This window comes from Panthera onca, chromosome C2 (genome assembly GCF_046562875.1).
Source record: "Panthera onca isolate mPanOnc1 chromosome C2, mPanOnc1 haplotype 2, whole genome shotgun sequence".
Classification (NCBI taxonomy): Eukaryota; Metazoa; Chordata; class Mammalia; order Carnivora; family Felidae; genus Panthera; species Panthera onca.
The window spans coordinates 150,583,854-150,599,976 of record NC_138347.1 but is presented as its reverse complement, the minus strand read 5'-3'; the positions used below and the strand labels follow the sequence as shown (position 1 = coordinate 150,599,976).

Genomic DNA, 16,123 nt, shown 5'->3' with positions numbered 1-16,123 from the left:
GGGGTCTCCCCAGTTCACCAGGCAACAATACCAAGGAGGGTGTGTGGAAAACCTAGGCTATCATAAAGTCAAGCAGTGAAAATAGAAAAGCAACTAGGAATTTTGAAAAAGTTGTGCAATATAAGAAATATAATCTTTGTATACCATTTGGCTCTGCAGCGAGCACTGTTTACATGGCATAGGGAAAAGGTCTTTCTGAGTTGCTGGAATGAGATAGAGATATTGTTGGGTGACATCTGGGCACTGCAATCATTATTGCCACCTGACAGATTCTGGCTGTGTTGCAGGGACCAAAAGGGCCCAGAATGTGTAAACATTCCTTGACATAGAAGTGCACACATTTGTGTGTAAATTCTGATTAGCTTACCTTGAGTATAAAAGCATGGCTCACAAAAGATGAGTTCCTCCAACACAGAAGGACCCACTTGAGGATCCTCTATGTGTAACTTGAGCTGCATCTGTCTGATACACTGGGTATATGCCAAGTTCACCTGGTATACCAGGACCCCGTAAGGCTCTGCTGAGCTGTGCTGCACCTTCTGCTTTCTGTGGTTACCTTATTTCCAATAGGATTTTGTAAAACTTCGCTAGTTAAATCTTCCCTAACCATATGTAAATGTTGCATGAGGTTTTCTCAGGGCATTTGTCATTTGCTAGCTTATAGCAGTGATAATTTGACATCGTTTCCATCAGTTTCAGATTTCTTTTGTCTTTACTTTTTTTGGTATAAATGTTCAGATAAATGTTCAGATTAAATATTCTACATACGCTTTGTAAAATCTTTTTTAAAATATTTTTTTTATGTTTATTTATTTTTGAAAGAAAGAGGGAGGACTGGTCCACAAGTAAGGGAGGGGCAGAGGGAGAAAGACAGACAGACAGACACACACACACACACACACACACACACACACACACACACACACACAGAATGTGAAGCAGGCTCCAGAGAGCCCAACTCAGGGCTCGATCTCACGAACTGTGAGATCATGACCTGAGCCTAAGTCAGACACTTAACCGACTGAGCCACCCACGTGCTCCTTGTAAAGTCTTAAGTGTGTTGTATGTAACGCTTTCCTAAGAAAATGCTAAATGAAGATGTTCACACAGCCATTTTGCAGAGTTATTAATGAAAAAAATGACTTTTTGTGTTACATCAAATGTTGAAATAATTGTGTTTATCTCAATAAAATTTGTGTTCTGGCATAATTTATAATAGAGCTTAGAAATGTATAAAATCTTTCCTGTGGAGATTAATAGCGTGATAGTTTAATTGACTTACAATAAGTGCCTTAAGTCTTTTTGTTTTTAAACACATTGCCCTCATAGGGAAGATGCTCTTGTGGTTTTTTTTTTAAGTTTATTTTTATTTATTTTGAGAGAGAGAGAGCAAGCAGGGGAGGGGCAGAAAGGGAGACCGAATTCCCAAGCAGCCTCCGTGCTGTCAGCGCAGAGCCTGATGCAGCGCTTCAACTCACGAACCGTGGGGTCATGACCTGAGCAGAATGCTTAACCGACATCAAGCCAGATGTTAACTGACAGAGCCACCCAGCTGTCCCTGCTCTTGTTTAAAAGTCCATAATGCAGCCTGGCTGGGTCCAAGGACCCAGCAGGGGTCCCACGGGACCAGCCAAGAGGGTCCTTGGCTTCACCCAGAATGGAAATCAAATGTGAGCCAAGAGAAATGAGAGCAGAGTTTATTGAGGACCACGGAGAGAGAGTATAGATACATACAGAGTGTCTGGGTGACTCCAAAAGGAAAGGGAAGGAAAATGAGTCTTGGCTTTGCTTGGAGTCTGGGGTTTTTATCCAAGACAGTTGTCTCCTATACCTGTCTTCTTAGTAATCCAGGAACAAAGATGAGTATTTAAGTGTCCTCCCTAATTCACTTACGCCCTGCAGCCAGGGGTCTTGATGAGTCATTGGTCCTGGAAGACTTTCACATGACTCCACTTGGTTCTTAGATGTTATCTGTTGTGTTGGAAGACGCCAGAGAAATTAAATCCTTGACCTTTACAAGGAGGACGTACATTGTTCTATAACGCCTGCCATAAGGGAGGGATGTAGGTTCTAACAAGAATAGAAGCAGGAAAAGGAGTGAAAAAGCAGCTTTCACGGGGTCTCTTTAGTTTCCCTGTCTCAGCCTGATCCCAGATCCTTTCCCTGATTCCATGTAGCCATGTGATTCTCCTTCCCCCGACCCAGGCAGAAATCTGGAAGTGAGTTTTCTCAAACTGGTGAACCATAGATGTCCTTCTTTCAGGGACACCATGCAAAGCTGAAGGGGCAGGAATGATCCACCCAGTTCTAGAAAACGGGGATTGTCAAAGGATGCATACTGAATCTCTAGGCTCCTCTCCTTGCTCAGCTTCCAGAATGCTCAAATCATTCCTTCTAATCTTGGAAAACAGGGAGTGTAGCCAAGGCTGAAGATCACCTGGCTCCTGGGGTCCCAAACAGACCAGCTTCGGCCACTCACCCACTGACAAAACCCACGGACAGCCTCCAAGAAGAGCTTCTTGGGATAGGGTGGACACATTTGCTTGGATTGCAAATATGTAATGAAGACCGATCACGGAGGCTCTCCCATTGGCAGGTCTATCTGTGCAGTGGGGTACCGTGACAAGTCTTTGAAGACTGGCAGGGGACGAGCTATATAAAACATTTAACTTAATATGAGGGACACAGTATTCACAGGGAAGGCTGCTGAGCCATCAACTGAAATCTGTTTCCAGGCGGGGCCTGGAACATACATCCAGGGATAGGGTGGGAAAGGGGTCTAAGGCTAAATGTTAATAGGTTTTTCCCTAAACGGTGCCACATATTGGCAGTCCCAGCAGCACTTGTATCTTCAAAAGCAAAAACACAATTAGAAAACCAAACAACTCACAAGCACTTACCGTGTGCCAGGAACTACTATAAATACTTTGCCAACCCACTAACTCACTTAATTATTAAACCTCAAAGCCCTTTGAAGTCGGTATCACTATTATACCCATTTCGCAGATAAGGAAACAGGTAAAGCAATTTGCTGCTCCTCCCACAGCTAAGAAGTGGTACAGACAGGTTCGTGGACCTAGGTAGTCAGTGCTCTCAACCAACACCCGGTTGGCTGTTGAGTGATGGGTCCCACTCTTCCCCCCACTGCAGCGCAGCCACAGAACCCAGGCAGGCTTTGGCACAGGTGGAGCAATGGTCCCTTCAATAGCTGGAAGGGCTGCCAGAAGCGGCAAACGCCAAGGAACCCTGGGTGATTGTCCGTCTGTGGCCTGTGCAACTGGTCTGTGGCCCGAGCTGGCTAGACGACATCTTCCGGAGGAGCTGCCGCGAGGGGGCGCTGCAGGACCCGAGCCTGGAGCCGGTAACTCTGGCTCGACGTTTCCCGGATTAGAGACCGTGGCGGTTGCCGCCGGGCTGGGGAACCACGGAGACCGGGAAGTTTGCAGCTTCCTAGAGAGGAGGGGAAACGGCCCTACGCGCTTCCGGCGGCGCGGGTCCTAAGCTTTCCCGGGAGCGCTGGCCGACCGCCTTCTCGCGCGTTCCCTGCGTCCGGGGCGCGCGGCGTCAGCGGTCGCCTGGGCTCCGCGTCCCGGGAACGGGCTAACGGGGTCGCATCCCCGCGGAGTTCTTCAATGCTCGGTTCTCCGATCCCTGTGCCTCTGTGGTGAGGGGGGTTCCAGGACGCAGGGAGCCCCCGGCGGACAGACGGCGTTTGCGGGGTGCCCGGCAGCAGCTGTCCTGCCCGTCCTTGATTTTCTCTTCTGTCTCACCTCGAACCCCGAGGGCGCGTGAAACGGGGACCCCAGCCATGCTCCAGATCACGTGGCACCAGGTGAGCGAGCCTCCTCTCCGCCTCTGTCGCTCCCCCCTCTCCCCTCCCGTAACCGGCCCTCCCACCCTCTGATGTCAAGAGAGCAGCTGTCAGCCTGCATCCGGAGCCTGAGTTGTGCAGGTGTTCCGGGACTGGGGTCCTTGGACCCAGCGTTGGTAGAAACGGGACGGGACCCAAAATGTAAAGTCCCAAGAAAGGCTTTATTGGGGCTTATGCTCGAGCGCAGAAGAGCAGCACAAAGGGAAGAATCCTCAGGCTGACTCTCCGAGGAGAGGTCTGGGAGAGTTTTTTAAAGGTACTTCGGTGGGAAGAGGGGGCTGTCTACGCATGTAGAGGCAGGGATTTATTAGCACCTGCGCACTTCAAGGTCATGTTTCTTCATGCATCGCGTGCGTAATGATCGTGTTGAATCTGGGCCCCTGGGCATGATTTTTAGTATTATAATGAGGGGAAAATCGTGGAAGTTCGGCACTGGGGGGGAGGGGGTGGGGGGGGGTGGCTCTCGGAGCGCACTGGTTTGGACCTGGCTGGGTTTGCTCCTTAGCTGGTGCTTTGCTCTGCGAGCAAAGTAAAAATAGCCAGTAGGGAGTTCTGCAAGAAAAGCGCTGACAGCCGGCAGCCGGCAGGCGGCGGGGAGTTTCACAGGTGCACAGGGGGCTTGTTCCCAAGGTTCCTTACTGTTTCGCACGCTTGTATCTTTCATTTGCATCTGTCGCCATCGGGTGTGTTTGGACAGGGGAGGATGAGTTGAGAGGGACAGACAGATGAGAAGGCCCAAACGAAGACATGATCAGGATGGAAAAACAAGTGTAGGGGATTGATTGGGATAGGTTTGGCAATCGAGGCTGAAAAGTAGAAATTCATTAAACGGGAAATTTGCATCATTGCATACAGTGAGGACCCTTTTCACCTCTGTCCACAAATTGAAGTCCTTCCATGGATAAAGTAATTCTAGTATTGTCATTACTTTTTGGTAGATTCCGCTGGATGTTTACATAGACATGCCATCCACAAATGAAGATAATTGCCTTTCCTTATTTCCTGTCTGGATACCTTTTATTCCTTTTTCTTGCCTAACTGCACTAGCTAGAACCTCCATTTCAATGTTGAGTAGAGGTGGTGAGAGCAGACATCTTTGTCTTATTCTTGACCTTAGGGTGAAAGCATTCAGTATTTCACTATTAAGAATGATCCTCACCATAGGGTTTGTTTTGTTTTGTTTTCTGTAAATGCCCTTTATCAGATTGAGAAAGTTCTCTTCTATGCCTAGCTTGCTGCAGGAATGGATGTTGAATTTTGACACATGCTTTTCCTATGTTGGTTTAGAGGATTATATGATTTTTCTGTTTTAGTTTCTTAATGTGGCAAATTACATTGATTTTTTTTTTTTTCATATATTCAACCAACCTTGCACTCCTTGGATAAAAACTACTTGGTCTTGATGTATTATTCTTTGACTATATTTTGGATTCTATTTTGTTAAATTTTTGTGTAGAATTTTTGCATCTATGTTTGTAAGAGGTATTGATCTCCAGTTTTCTTGTAATGTCCTTGTCCCATAGAATGGGAAGTATTCCATCCTTGTCAATATTTTGGAAGAATTTGCATAGAACTGATTACATTTCTTCCTTATGTGTTTGGTAACCAGTGAAATCATCTATATGTGGAGTTTTCTTTCTGATAAGTTTTAAAATACAGTTTCAGGGGGCGCCTGGGTGGCTCCTTCGGTTGAGCGTCCGACTTCGGCTCAGGGAATGATCTCACAGCTTGTGAGTTCAAGCCCCGCGTCGGGCTCTGTGCTGACAGCTCGGAGCCTGGAGCCTGCTTTGGATTCTGTGTCTCCCTCTCTTTCTGTCCCTAACCCGCTCGCATTCTGTCTCTGTCTCTCTCAAAAATAAATAAAATGTTACAAAAAAATTTAAAATACAGTTTCAGTTCCTTTGTAGGTATAGGGCTATTCTGTTTCTCCTTGAATGAGTGTTGGTAATTTGTGTCTTTCAAGGAATTTGTCCGTTTTACGTTGTGGACATTAATGGCATAAAGTTGTTCATAATAATTACTATCCTTTTATTATCTGTAGTGGTCACCTTTTTTATAACTAATATTGCTAATTTATTTCTTCTCTTTTTTTTTTTCTGATTCATCTGACCAGAGATTTAGAAGTTGCGTTGATCTTCACAAAGAACTACTTTTGGTTTTGCTGATTTTCTCTCTTTTTCGGTTTTATGTCACTGATTTCCACTTGGATCTTTATTTTGTTTGTTCTGCTAAGTTTGTGTTAAATTTGTTTTTTCTCTCGATTCTAAAGGTGAAGGTCACCTTTCTCTAGATTCTAAAGGTCCCTGGCTCAAGACCTTTTTTTCTTTTTAAATTTTGTAACACAGGCATTTAATACTATAAATTTCTTCCTAAGTACTGTGTTAACACTATCCTTCATTTCGGTACATTGTGTTTTCATTTTCATTCAGCTCAGAATACTTTCTGAGTTCTTTTGTTTTATTCTTCGATCTATGTGTTATTTAGACGTGTGTTATGTAGTTCATAAATATTTGGCAATTTTCCTTGCGTCTCTGTTATTTCTAGTTTATTTATTTATTTCTTTAAAAAATTTTCAATGTTTATTTATTTTTGAGAGAGAGACAGAGGTGAGCAGGGGAGGGGCAGAGAGAGAGGGACACACAGGATCCAGAGCAGGCTCCAGGGTCTGAGCTGTCAGCACAGAGCCTAGGACGGGCTTGAACTCACAAACTGAACTGTGAGATCATGACCCGAGCTGAAGTTGGACGCTCAGCTGACTGAGGCACCCAGGCGCCCCTCTGTTATTTCTAATTTAATTCTGTTGTGGTTAGTGAACACTCTTTGTATGACTTGATCCTTTTGATTTCTTCTTTATAGCCCAGAGTATGGTCTACCTTGCAAAAGGTTCCTTGGACACCTGGAAAGAATGTGTATTCTGCTGTTGCGGATGGGGCGTTCTGTAAATGTCCATTAAGTCAAGTTGGATAATAGTATTGTTCATGTTTTCTATATCCTCGTTGAGAGGGGTTATTGAAATTTCCAGTTACAATTGTGGATTTGTCTGTTTCTCTTGCAGTGTCATCAGTTTTTTGCTTCATGTATTTCGACGCTCTGTTGCTAACTGTATAAACATGTAGGATTGTGGGGGGGTTTTGTTTATGTTTTTGTTTTTTAAATTTTATTTATTTAGGTAGTCTCTATAGCCAACCTGGGGCTTGAAGTCCCAACCCCGAGATCAAGAGTCGCATGCTCTCGGGACTGAGCGAGCCAGGAGCCCCGGCATGTAGGATTGTTAGATGCCCTGATTCCTTTAGGGTTATGAACCATATCTTTATCTCTTAATATTCTTTGCTCTGAAATCTACATTACCTTAAATTAGTATAGCCACTTCCGCTTTTTTTGGCTAGTGTATTTTTTCCCATCTTTTTGCTTTTAACTTATTCCTGTCTTTATATGTAATATGCATTTCTTAAAGTCAGCGTATGGTAGGCTGACTTTATAATGTTTGGCTGTTGGGATGTTTTGATTATTTATGATGTGGTTGGATTTGAGTCTGTCATCTTCATATTTGTGTTCTAATTGTCCCATCTGTTCTTTGTTCCCTTTACTCCTCTTTTCCCACCTTCTTTTTTTTTTTATTTTTTATTTTTTTTACTTTTATTTATTTTTTGAGAGACACAGAGAGACAGAGCACGAGTGGGGGAGGGGCAGAGAGAGAACGAGAGACAGAATCTGAAGCAGGTTCCAGGCTCCGAGCTGTCAGCACAGAGCCCGATGCAGGGCTTGAACCCACAAACTGTGAGACCATGACCTGAGCTGAAGTTGGACGCTCAACTGACCGAACCACCCAGGTGCCCTTACTTCCCCAAAATATTCTTTAAAAAAAAATTTTTTTTTACGATTTTATTTTTAAGTAATCTCTACACCCAGTGTGGCACTCGAACTTACAACCCTGAGATCAAGAGTCACATGCTCGGCTGACTGAGCCTGACAGGTGCTCCCCCCCAAAATACCCTTGAGTGTTTTCTGGAATAAAGTTCAATTACTTAGGAATACATCTGATCCTTTTTGGTCTTGATTTTTATGATTTGGTAGTAGGATCTGGAGCAGTGCATGGCCTAGAAATAATTATTCGCCACGACTGAGGCAAGAGTTTCCTGAGAGCTCTATTCAATAGCCCATGAATTATGGATTTTTTCCAGTGGAAATAGGTACTTTTACTGGCCCTGTGTGAACACCAGGCTTTGTGCCCTTCAGTCTTTTCAGATGAAAAGGCCCCTGGTCATTGTTCTGTTGAATACTCTGGGGAACCCCTGCCCATAACCCCACTGGGTTTGCTTCTCTGTGCAGCTCTCTCCGTGGTGTCCTGTCCTCTAAACTCCCACAGTCTTGGTCTCCTCAGAATCTACCAGGGAAGCTGCTGGGCTTTGCCTCGTTTCCCCTCCCTGTGATGCAGCCTGGAAACCCTTCCGAGACAAGCTTGAGGAAGCTTAGGGCTCACCTCTTTATCTCCCATCTCTTGGGGAATGTTGTCCTTCATTGCCATCAGATGTCAGTAACCTGGGAACCTGTTTGACGTAATTTGTCTTGTCTCGGTTTAGGCAGGATGAACCCGATCCCTTTGACTCCATCTGGACGGGAAGCAGAAGTTTTCACTCAGCATTTTTAAAAACATTTTCCCGTTTGGGGCGCCCGGCTGGCTCAGTCGGTAGAGCGTGTGACTTGATCTTGGGGTTGTCAGTTCAAGCCCCACGCTGCGTGTAGGGATTACTTAAAAAAATATATATATTTAAAAAATAAACAAAGACTTAAAACAAAACAAAAGAAAACGTTTCCCTGTTTGTTTTCGCCGAGTAGTCTGTTGCCATCTCGACTCCCCAGTCCTCTTGTGTGTGTTGTTTTTCCTGCTCTGGAAGCCTTTAGTTTTGTTTTGTTTTGTTTTGTTTTGTTTTGTTTTTAATGTCTATTTATTTTGAGAGAGAGACAGAGAGAGAGAGGTACAGAGCGAGCAGGGGAGGGGCAGAGAGAGAGGGAGACAGAATCCCAGGCAGGTTTTGCACTGTCCGCATGGAGCCCAGTGCGGGGCTCAAACTCATGAACCTCGAGATCAGGACCTGAGCTGAAATTGTAAGTGGGACGCTTAACCGACTGAACCGCCCAGGCACCTCTAGGTTGGTTTGTTTTGTTTTGTTTTGTTTTGTTTTGTTTTGTTTTGTTTTGCTTTAATGGTCTCATTTTTCCGCGACTGCTCAGTGATACGCCTCTGTGTAGGTATTTTTCATTTACTGCCTTAAGTACTCTGTGGCTCCTCACTCCTCCCTGGTGTTTTTAAATGGATAGAATATTTTATCAAGTTTTAAAAAGCAGAGCCCACTTTAAAAATCCTGAGCTCATCTCTGGTTTTGTTTGCTTCCCCCTCTGCCGGCGGTTAAGGTTCAGCTTTCTCTGCTCCTCTAATATAGTTGCTATTCATCCTTGTGAAATTCTGTTCATGCGCCTAGTCTGTCTGACTCTTCTCCTGCTGGGCCGTCACTTTAGTGAGATTCGGGAGGGAGTGAAGTGCTATGGGCTGTGTTTATACCGCTGTCCCCTGTGCACGGACACGCAAAACCCCTGGAAGGGAGCCACAGGGGCCGACAGGCACGTAGACCCTGGCCCGGCAGAGTCAGCACAGAGGTGAGCAGGTGAAGGAAGGGCTGTTGGTGGGGAGGACTGCAGGGAGTCCTGGGCTGGCCTGTGGCTGAGGGCAGTGCTGGCCGCCGGCTGCCCCCCGCGGGGGGGAGGGGGCCCCCGAGAGCTGTCCTTGGCAATGCCACCTACCCCGTGGGTCTCTGCCCCGATACTTAGGCTCCTCGGCCCTCACACAGGGCTTCAGCAGGAACCTGCTGTCTCAGGAGCCAGTGACCTTTGAGGACGTGGCCGTGTACTTCACGCAGAACGAATGGGTCATCCTGGACCCTTCACAGAGGGCTCTGTACCGGGAGGTGATGCTGGAGAATTATGCAAATGTGGCTTCCCTGGGTAAGGCATCTCTTCTCCTTGCTGTTTTCGCCCTCTGCCCTTTGTGCGTCTGCTTTCTTTCCTCCTTAGACATCACGGCCTCTCTGACCCTCACGGGCAGTTGCTACGAAGGCTGAGCTTTCCCGGAGGCTCGTGGGCGAGGAGAGTTTCGGATTCTCAGGTTTTGGAATCCACTGTCCCTCTGACCCTGGGAAGGGGCTCTGTCCCATGCATGGAAGGAAGGGAGAGCTCAGCAGGGTCCCTGGGCCTCCGTCTTCCAAGTTCTCTGACGAAGATCTGGGACTCCTTCATGTGAGTGGGGGGTTATTCCAGGACTCTGCCCCCCTTTGTGGGAATTTTCTGTCCTCTAAGATGGTGTAGACTGACTTCTCTTCGTTTCCCTCCCTGGCTCGGCAAACGACGAAAGGTAAAGACAGCCGGGAGGGGATGCTGCTCTCTGATTCCCTTCACCTTTTTTTCCTGTTTCTTTCTCCTGGGCAGCTTTTCTATTCACCAGACCTGTTCTGGTCTCCCAGCTAGAGCGAGGGGAACTGCCATGGGGCCCGGAACCCTGGGAACCTGCGGGCAGGGAAGTCCTCGGAGGCATCTGTCCAGGTGAGCCCGAGAACCTACCAGCTGCCCATTTTGCTTAGGCTGCTTGCTTATTTTCCCATTTCAGTGTGTGCAGAGTGTTTCTTCTCTTGCGCGACTGTTTTCTTTCCTCTGGAATCATTGCATGGGATTCTGTGTTCGTAGTGGTAGCCGCCCCCCGCCAGACGAGGAAGGGCCAGTCTCTTCCAAGGAAGGTATGGCTGCAGGATGCCTTTGCGTGTTTGTCTTTGCCTCTCCGCCTCACCGCCTGCCAAGGGATAGCATCTGGCTCAGCAGCTGTTGAACCATGACAGCCCTTTGGGGTCCTGTCTGGTGGAAACAGTTAACTTTTCCACCAGTTTGTTTTTGCGGAGATGAGAATGTCAACCACCTTGGAGGGAAAATAGGCTTCTGGGGCCTATCTGGCCATCTGCAGCTTCAGAATATATTATTTCTATGGGAAAAGTTTTTTTTAATGTTTATTTATTTTTGCGAGAGGGGAGAGAGAGAGAGAGAGAGAGAGAGCGAGCAAGCGCGAGCCAGCAGGGGAGGGGCGGAAGAGAGGGAGATAGAATCCCAAGCAGGCTTTGCACTGTCAGCACAGAGCCCAGTGTGGGGCTTGAAGCCACGAACCGCGAGATCATGACCTGAGCCGAAACCAAGAGGTAGGCGCTCAACGGACTGAGCCACCCAGGCGCCCCACATGTTTTTAAAGTAAACTCCGCACCCAGCTTGGGGCTCAAACTCGCGACCCCGAGAGCAACGGTTGCGTGCTCTGCCGACTGAGCCAACCAGGCACTCCTCTGTGGAAAATGAAATTACGGGTTCCCAAACACCGACGTAAGTAAAAAGAAAAAATAAAATTGTATCATTGAAAAAGTTATTGGAAGATAAAGAAAAATTCGTTTTCCTAATGGGAATTTTCACACCCACGCGGACATCAGCACGACACTCCCCCCCCCGTTTCCCTTGCGTCAGCGGCCACCCGAAGTACGTCACCTTCCCTGCACTTAGAAAGACTTTTATTTTAATAGCTGAACTCTCGAAGCAAAACTTGTTACAGAAGAACGGTGGACGACTTCCTCCTTTCGAAAGGTGTTGACCCAGGAGTTAAAAGTAACAACACACCCTGTATTTTTGCCTCTGATACTCCGTTTCACCCCTTCTCCGCCTATTGCCATTGGGGGACTCTTCAGACTTCACAGGGAGTGACCATTAATAACGCCCAGCTCCCCAGCTGCCCTCAGCCTTGTGTTAAGGTTGTGCCCTTTGGGTGTGATCCCAGGACTTCAGGCTCTCTGGGTAAACAGTGTTTTCTAAACTGTTGGCTTCTTGACGCGTGAGTTTGCCCTGGCCCAGTGCTGAAGGCCATGTTAGCCTGCAGAAGGCCTTAGCGGCAGAGGGAAAGTAGCCTTTGGTTTTCTCCGTCTGGTTGGTTTTAGGATTTCACGTTCCTACTGTCGTATTAAACCCTACATACAGCCCGTGCAGCATTTTAGGGAGAGCACAAGAGTCATCGCCGGGTCCTGTCCATCCTTAGAAGGGTTCTTCACATGCGCAGCACTCGACCGTTCTAGAGGCAAGGCTCCACCTCTCCCGTCCTCCCAGCTGCCGTGGGGTTAGCCGGACCCGGTCCCCTCAGTCGCACCGTGGGAGCCTGCTGCCTTGCTAGAGCCAACCTGGTGACAGAGACCACTCTCTTCTCAAAGATTAGGACATGGACAGTGTTGTAAAAGATGAGCAGCCCTTCAGGAATTTCAGTTGTGGGACCCTTTGCAGTTTGAGGTGCTTGGCCTGTCCTTTCTTTGATCTGGTGGATTTCCTCTGACCTCGGGGTCTCTAGTCATCCCTTCTCTGTGTCTGCCCTCTGACCTAACCTGTTCACTTGGGAGAACACCATTGGTCTTCCTGCCCTGCTAGGTCACAGTCTTTGCTGTTCTCTAGTCTTTGTCCTCTTTATGGGAGTGCCTCCCGGCCTTGCTTGCCTCCACCCGTGGAGTCTTCGTTTCACCTGTGGCGCTCTGCTGTGTGCTGATGTTCGGTAGCCATTTTGTGTGCATGTTAGAAAATGGCCACACAGGGTAGATTAGAACCACTTGGCCCCGTTTTCCCCTTCGGCACATGTAGTTTCTTTTTGCGATATCAGAGGCTGACACTTGTGTGTTTTTGTTTTTGTTTTGTGATACAGAGCTCTGTAGCTCTGAGACCAGAGCTGAGAAGGAAGAGTCGAGCCCAAAGGAACGCATTCCCGAAGAAACGGAGTCCCACAGACTGACGTTAGGAGGGCTACCAGGGAACGTTCCCCAGCACCTGGACTTGGGGAGCAGCCTAGAGCAGCAGCCTGGTCACTGCATAGCCAAGAAGACAAAGTCCAAGAGGAGAGCTTTCACAGATGGGCCAACCAGCTGTCGCGAGGCCTACGCCGTGGAGAGTGGGGAGAAGTGTGAGAAGTCTGGGGAAGACGTTAGTGTCAGCACACGAGTCTCCACAGATCAGACTGTTCCCGGTGGTCAGGTATCATACGAATGTAGAAGATGTGGCAGGTATTTCAGTCGAGTGGCGGATTTTCAGGGATGTCACGCTGACGAAAGGTCTTTTAAATGCAAGGAATGTGGAAAAGCCTTCAGATATAACTCATTACTTGTTCGGCATCAGGTAATTCACACTGGAAAGAAACCATTTAAATGTAAAGAATGTGGGAAAGGCTTAAGTTCGGACACGGCCTTGATTCAGCATCAGAGAATCCACACTGGAGAAAAGCCCTATGAATGTAAGGAGTGCGGCAAGGCCTTCATCAGCAGCTCCGTCTTCCTCCAGCACCAGAGGTTCCACACGGGGGAGAAGCTCTATGAATGTCACGAATGTTGGAAGACTTTCAGTTGTAGCTCGAGCTTTATCGTCCACCAGCGAGTGCACACCGGGGAGAGACACTACGAATGTAAAGAGTGTGGGAAACGATTGAGTTCCCCCACAGCCTTGACTCAGCATCAGCGCATTCACACCGGGGAGAAACCTTTCGAATGTAAGGAGTGTGGGAAGGCCTTCAGTCAGAAAATCACCCTGGTCCAGCATGAGCGGGTTCACACTGGTGAGAAACCGTACGAGTGCGAGGTGTGTGGGAAAACCTTCAGCTGGTGCGGGCGATTCACCCTGCATCGGAAACTACACACGCAGAAGGTACCCGTGCAAGAGTAGGGCTGTCCGCAGCTGTGGGCGCCGTGCCTCCTTGTTTCTCCCCACTCTCATGCTCTTCGTCAGTACGCTCTTGACAGCGAGAAAAGAAACAAACCGCTAAGTCACGAGTGTACGAGGACGTGTAACTGGCTGGTACCTCGCGGGGTTAGTGGTGTCACTGAGTGTCCCGCGAGATGCATGAGGGAGGTGTGGGAGGACCTCCATCAGAGAACACCACTGTGAATTATCAAGAGTCCAGGCTTAAAGAGGAGACGGCAAAAAGTTTCTAGAGAAAACAAAAGACCGGGAATGTGAATGCATTGGATTTCATAACAGCAGTCTTGAAAGTTAGAGGACCACGGTGTAGGCCTTCAAAATTCAAAGGGAAAATAACTTCCACTCAGAATTCAGTATCCCCAAGTGTGAGTTTGGTATAAGGTATTTCAGACCTTTTAGATTTGGAACGTTTATGTCCCATGCATCCCTTCTCAGGTGTGCGACAGCAAACAAGGGGTCACTCAGAAAAGAAAGGGACACGCTGTCAGTGTCTTTATATTAGGAGTCCCCTAAACTCAGAAACAGAGGGCCCTTGTTCCTGTGGAACCATGTGCACGGTGGAGGACATTCCTAGTGGGGTGCACATTTTCAGAGACCTACCTCGGGTGCAGGCCCACCCACACTGCTTACTCGTCAGTTACTTCTCACTACTCAGTTGCAGCCTGTGCCTTTGCAAAAGTTGGGGTGTATGTACCCTTTGAGTCAGATGCAAGGCCCTATTTATCATAAACTCATCTATCTCATTGCTGTTCTGTATCATGGAAAAAGTGACCATTGTTTTGTGTTACGTGTGGAAACAAGGTGAGGTGTCCCATGTGTTCTGTTGTAGTGTCCCTCTTTTGCAAGCCCTTGACTTTACCCGATGCGGGAAGCAGAGTAGTGGGTAACGACACCGAGACGGGCCGGCTTTGTTCTGAGTCTTGGTGAAGTTACAGACCCAACTGGTTTCCTTAGTAAAATCTGCTGACAGTCTACCTCAGAGGTTTGTGTCGAGGATTCACTGCATTAATACATGTCGGAGTGCTTAGAACAAGGACTCGAACGTAATGAACAAAAGTGTTATTTATGATCATGATACCATTGCCGAGCTTTGCCGTCCGTGTGCACCAGTGAAGCAGTCACCATAGTCAGGATAATAAACAGCCATAACCCCCCAAACATTGCTGATGCCCCTCTCGTAGCTTCCACAGCAGTTGCTGATCCGCTGTCACTTTGGATGAGTTTTGCTTCTCTAGGATTTTATATAAACAACATATTGTATGTACTCTTACTTTTGGCCTGGTGTCTTTCGCTCAGCATAATTATTTTGAGAGTCACCCATGTTGCATATGCGTTATATCAGTGGTTATTTTCTTTCTTTCTTTCCTTTTTCTTTTTATTTCTTCCTTTCTTTTTCTTTCTTTCTTTCTTCCTTTCTTTTTTTCTTTCTTTCTCTTTCTTTCTTTCTTTCTTTCTTTCTTTCTTTCTTTCTTTCTTTCTTTTTCCTTCTTTCTTTCTTTCTTTCTTTCTCTTTCTTTCTTTCTTTCTTTCTTTCCTTTTCTGTCTTTTTCTCTCTTTCCCTCTCTCTTTCCCTCTTTATCTCTCCCCCTCTCCCTCCCTCCCCCTTCCTTCCTTCCTTCCTTCCTTCCTTCCTTCCTTCCTTCCTGGCAGTATTACACTATAGATATACAAAAATTTGTCCATTTATCTCTTGATGACCACTTGGGCTGTTTCCAGTTTTGGGTTATTATAAATAAAGCTGCTATGAACATTTGTGTTTTAAGTCTTTGTAATGACATATGCTTTTATTTCTCTTGGGTAAGTAAGAGTAGTGGAATGCCTGGGTCATAAGGTAAGTATATATTTACATTTTAAGCATCTTCAAAACTGTTGTGCAAAGAAGATGTATCATTTTATATCCCTGCCAGCATTGTATGAGACTTATATTTCCAGTCCATCTTTGGCTATGCTCAGTAGTGCCTTTTTTTTTTTTTAATTTTAGCTATTCTAATATAGCTATAATTTAGCTATTCTAATATTTACATGTGCTTATTTGCCTTCCATTATGTCTTAGGTCCAGTGTCCATATCTTTTGCTTGTGTTTTTATTATTGGGTTGTTTTCTTTCTTTCTTTCTTTCTTTCTTTCTTTCTTTCTTTCTTTCTTTCTTTCTTTCTTTTCCTTCCTTCCTTCCTTCCTTCCTTCCTTCCTTCCTTCCTTCCTTCCTAACGTTTATTTATTTTGAGAGAGAATGAGCACCCAAGCAGGGGAGGAGCAGAGAGGAAGAGAGAGAATCCCAAGCAGGCTCCGTGCTGTCAACACGGACCCTGATGTGGAGCTCAATCTCACGAATCCTGAGATCATGACCTGAGCTGAAATCAAGAGTCTGATGTTTAATTGCTTAATCGCTTAATCCAGATGCCCCTCAAAAATTCTTCGTTTTTTTTGTTTGTTTATTTTGATGGAGAGAAAA

General features: G+C 46.6%; 1 protein-coding gene and 1 long non-coding RNA gene across 5 annotated transcripts; one reads left to right on the top strand and one right to left on the bottom strand.

The window, feature by feature from the left end:
- Positions 1-1,681: 1,681 nt before the first annotated feature.
- Positions 1,682-3,343, bottom strand: LOC132682940 (uncharacterized). The gene is made up of 2 exons (XR_009611946.3): positions 2,996-3,343; positions 1,682-2,070 (listed from the first exon to the last, which is right to left on the bottom strand). It is a non-coding gene; the product is annotated as an uncharacterized LOC132682940 (long non-coding RNA).
- A 152-nt stretch (positions 3,344-3,495) lies between these two features.
- On the top strand, positions 3,496-15,434 carry ZNF620 (zinc finger protein 620). 4 transcript variants are annotated; one of them, XM_078432468.2, is made up of 5 exons: positions 3,498-3,832; positions 9,389-9,526; positions 9,698-9,871; positions 10,352-10,465; positions 12,630-15,434. In XM_078432468.2, the coding sequence occupies exons 3-5, from the start codon at positions 9,838-9,840 to the stop codon at positions 13,634-13,636; spliced, it is 1,155 nt and encodes a 384-aa protein (XP_078288594.1). In that variant the 5' UTR covers positions 3,498-3,832; positions 9,389-9,526; positions 9,698-9,837; the 3' UTR covers positions 13,637-15,434. The 4 variants fall into 4 exon arrangements, with proteins under 4 accessions (XP_060494321.1, XP_078288594.1, XP_060494324.1 ...); XM_060638338.3 differs by lacking the exon at positions 9,389-9,526 and having other exon boundaries at positions 3,496-3,832; positions 9,718-9,871; XM_060638341.3 differs by lacking the exon at positions 9,389-9,526.
- Positions 15,435-16,123: the final 689 nt, after the last annotated feature.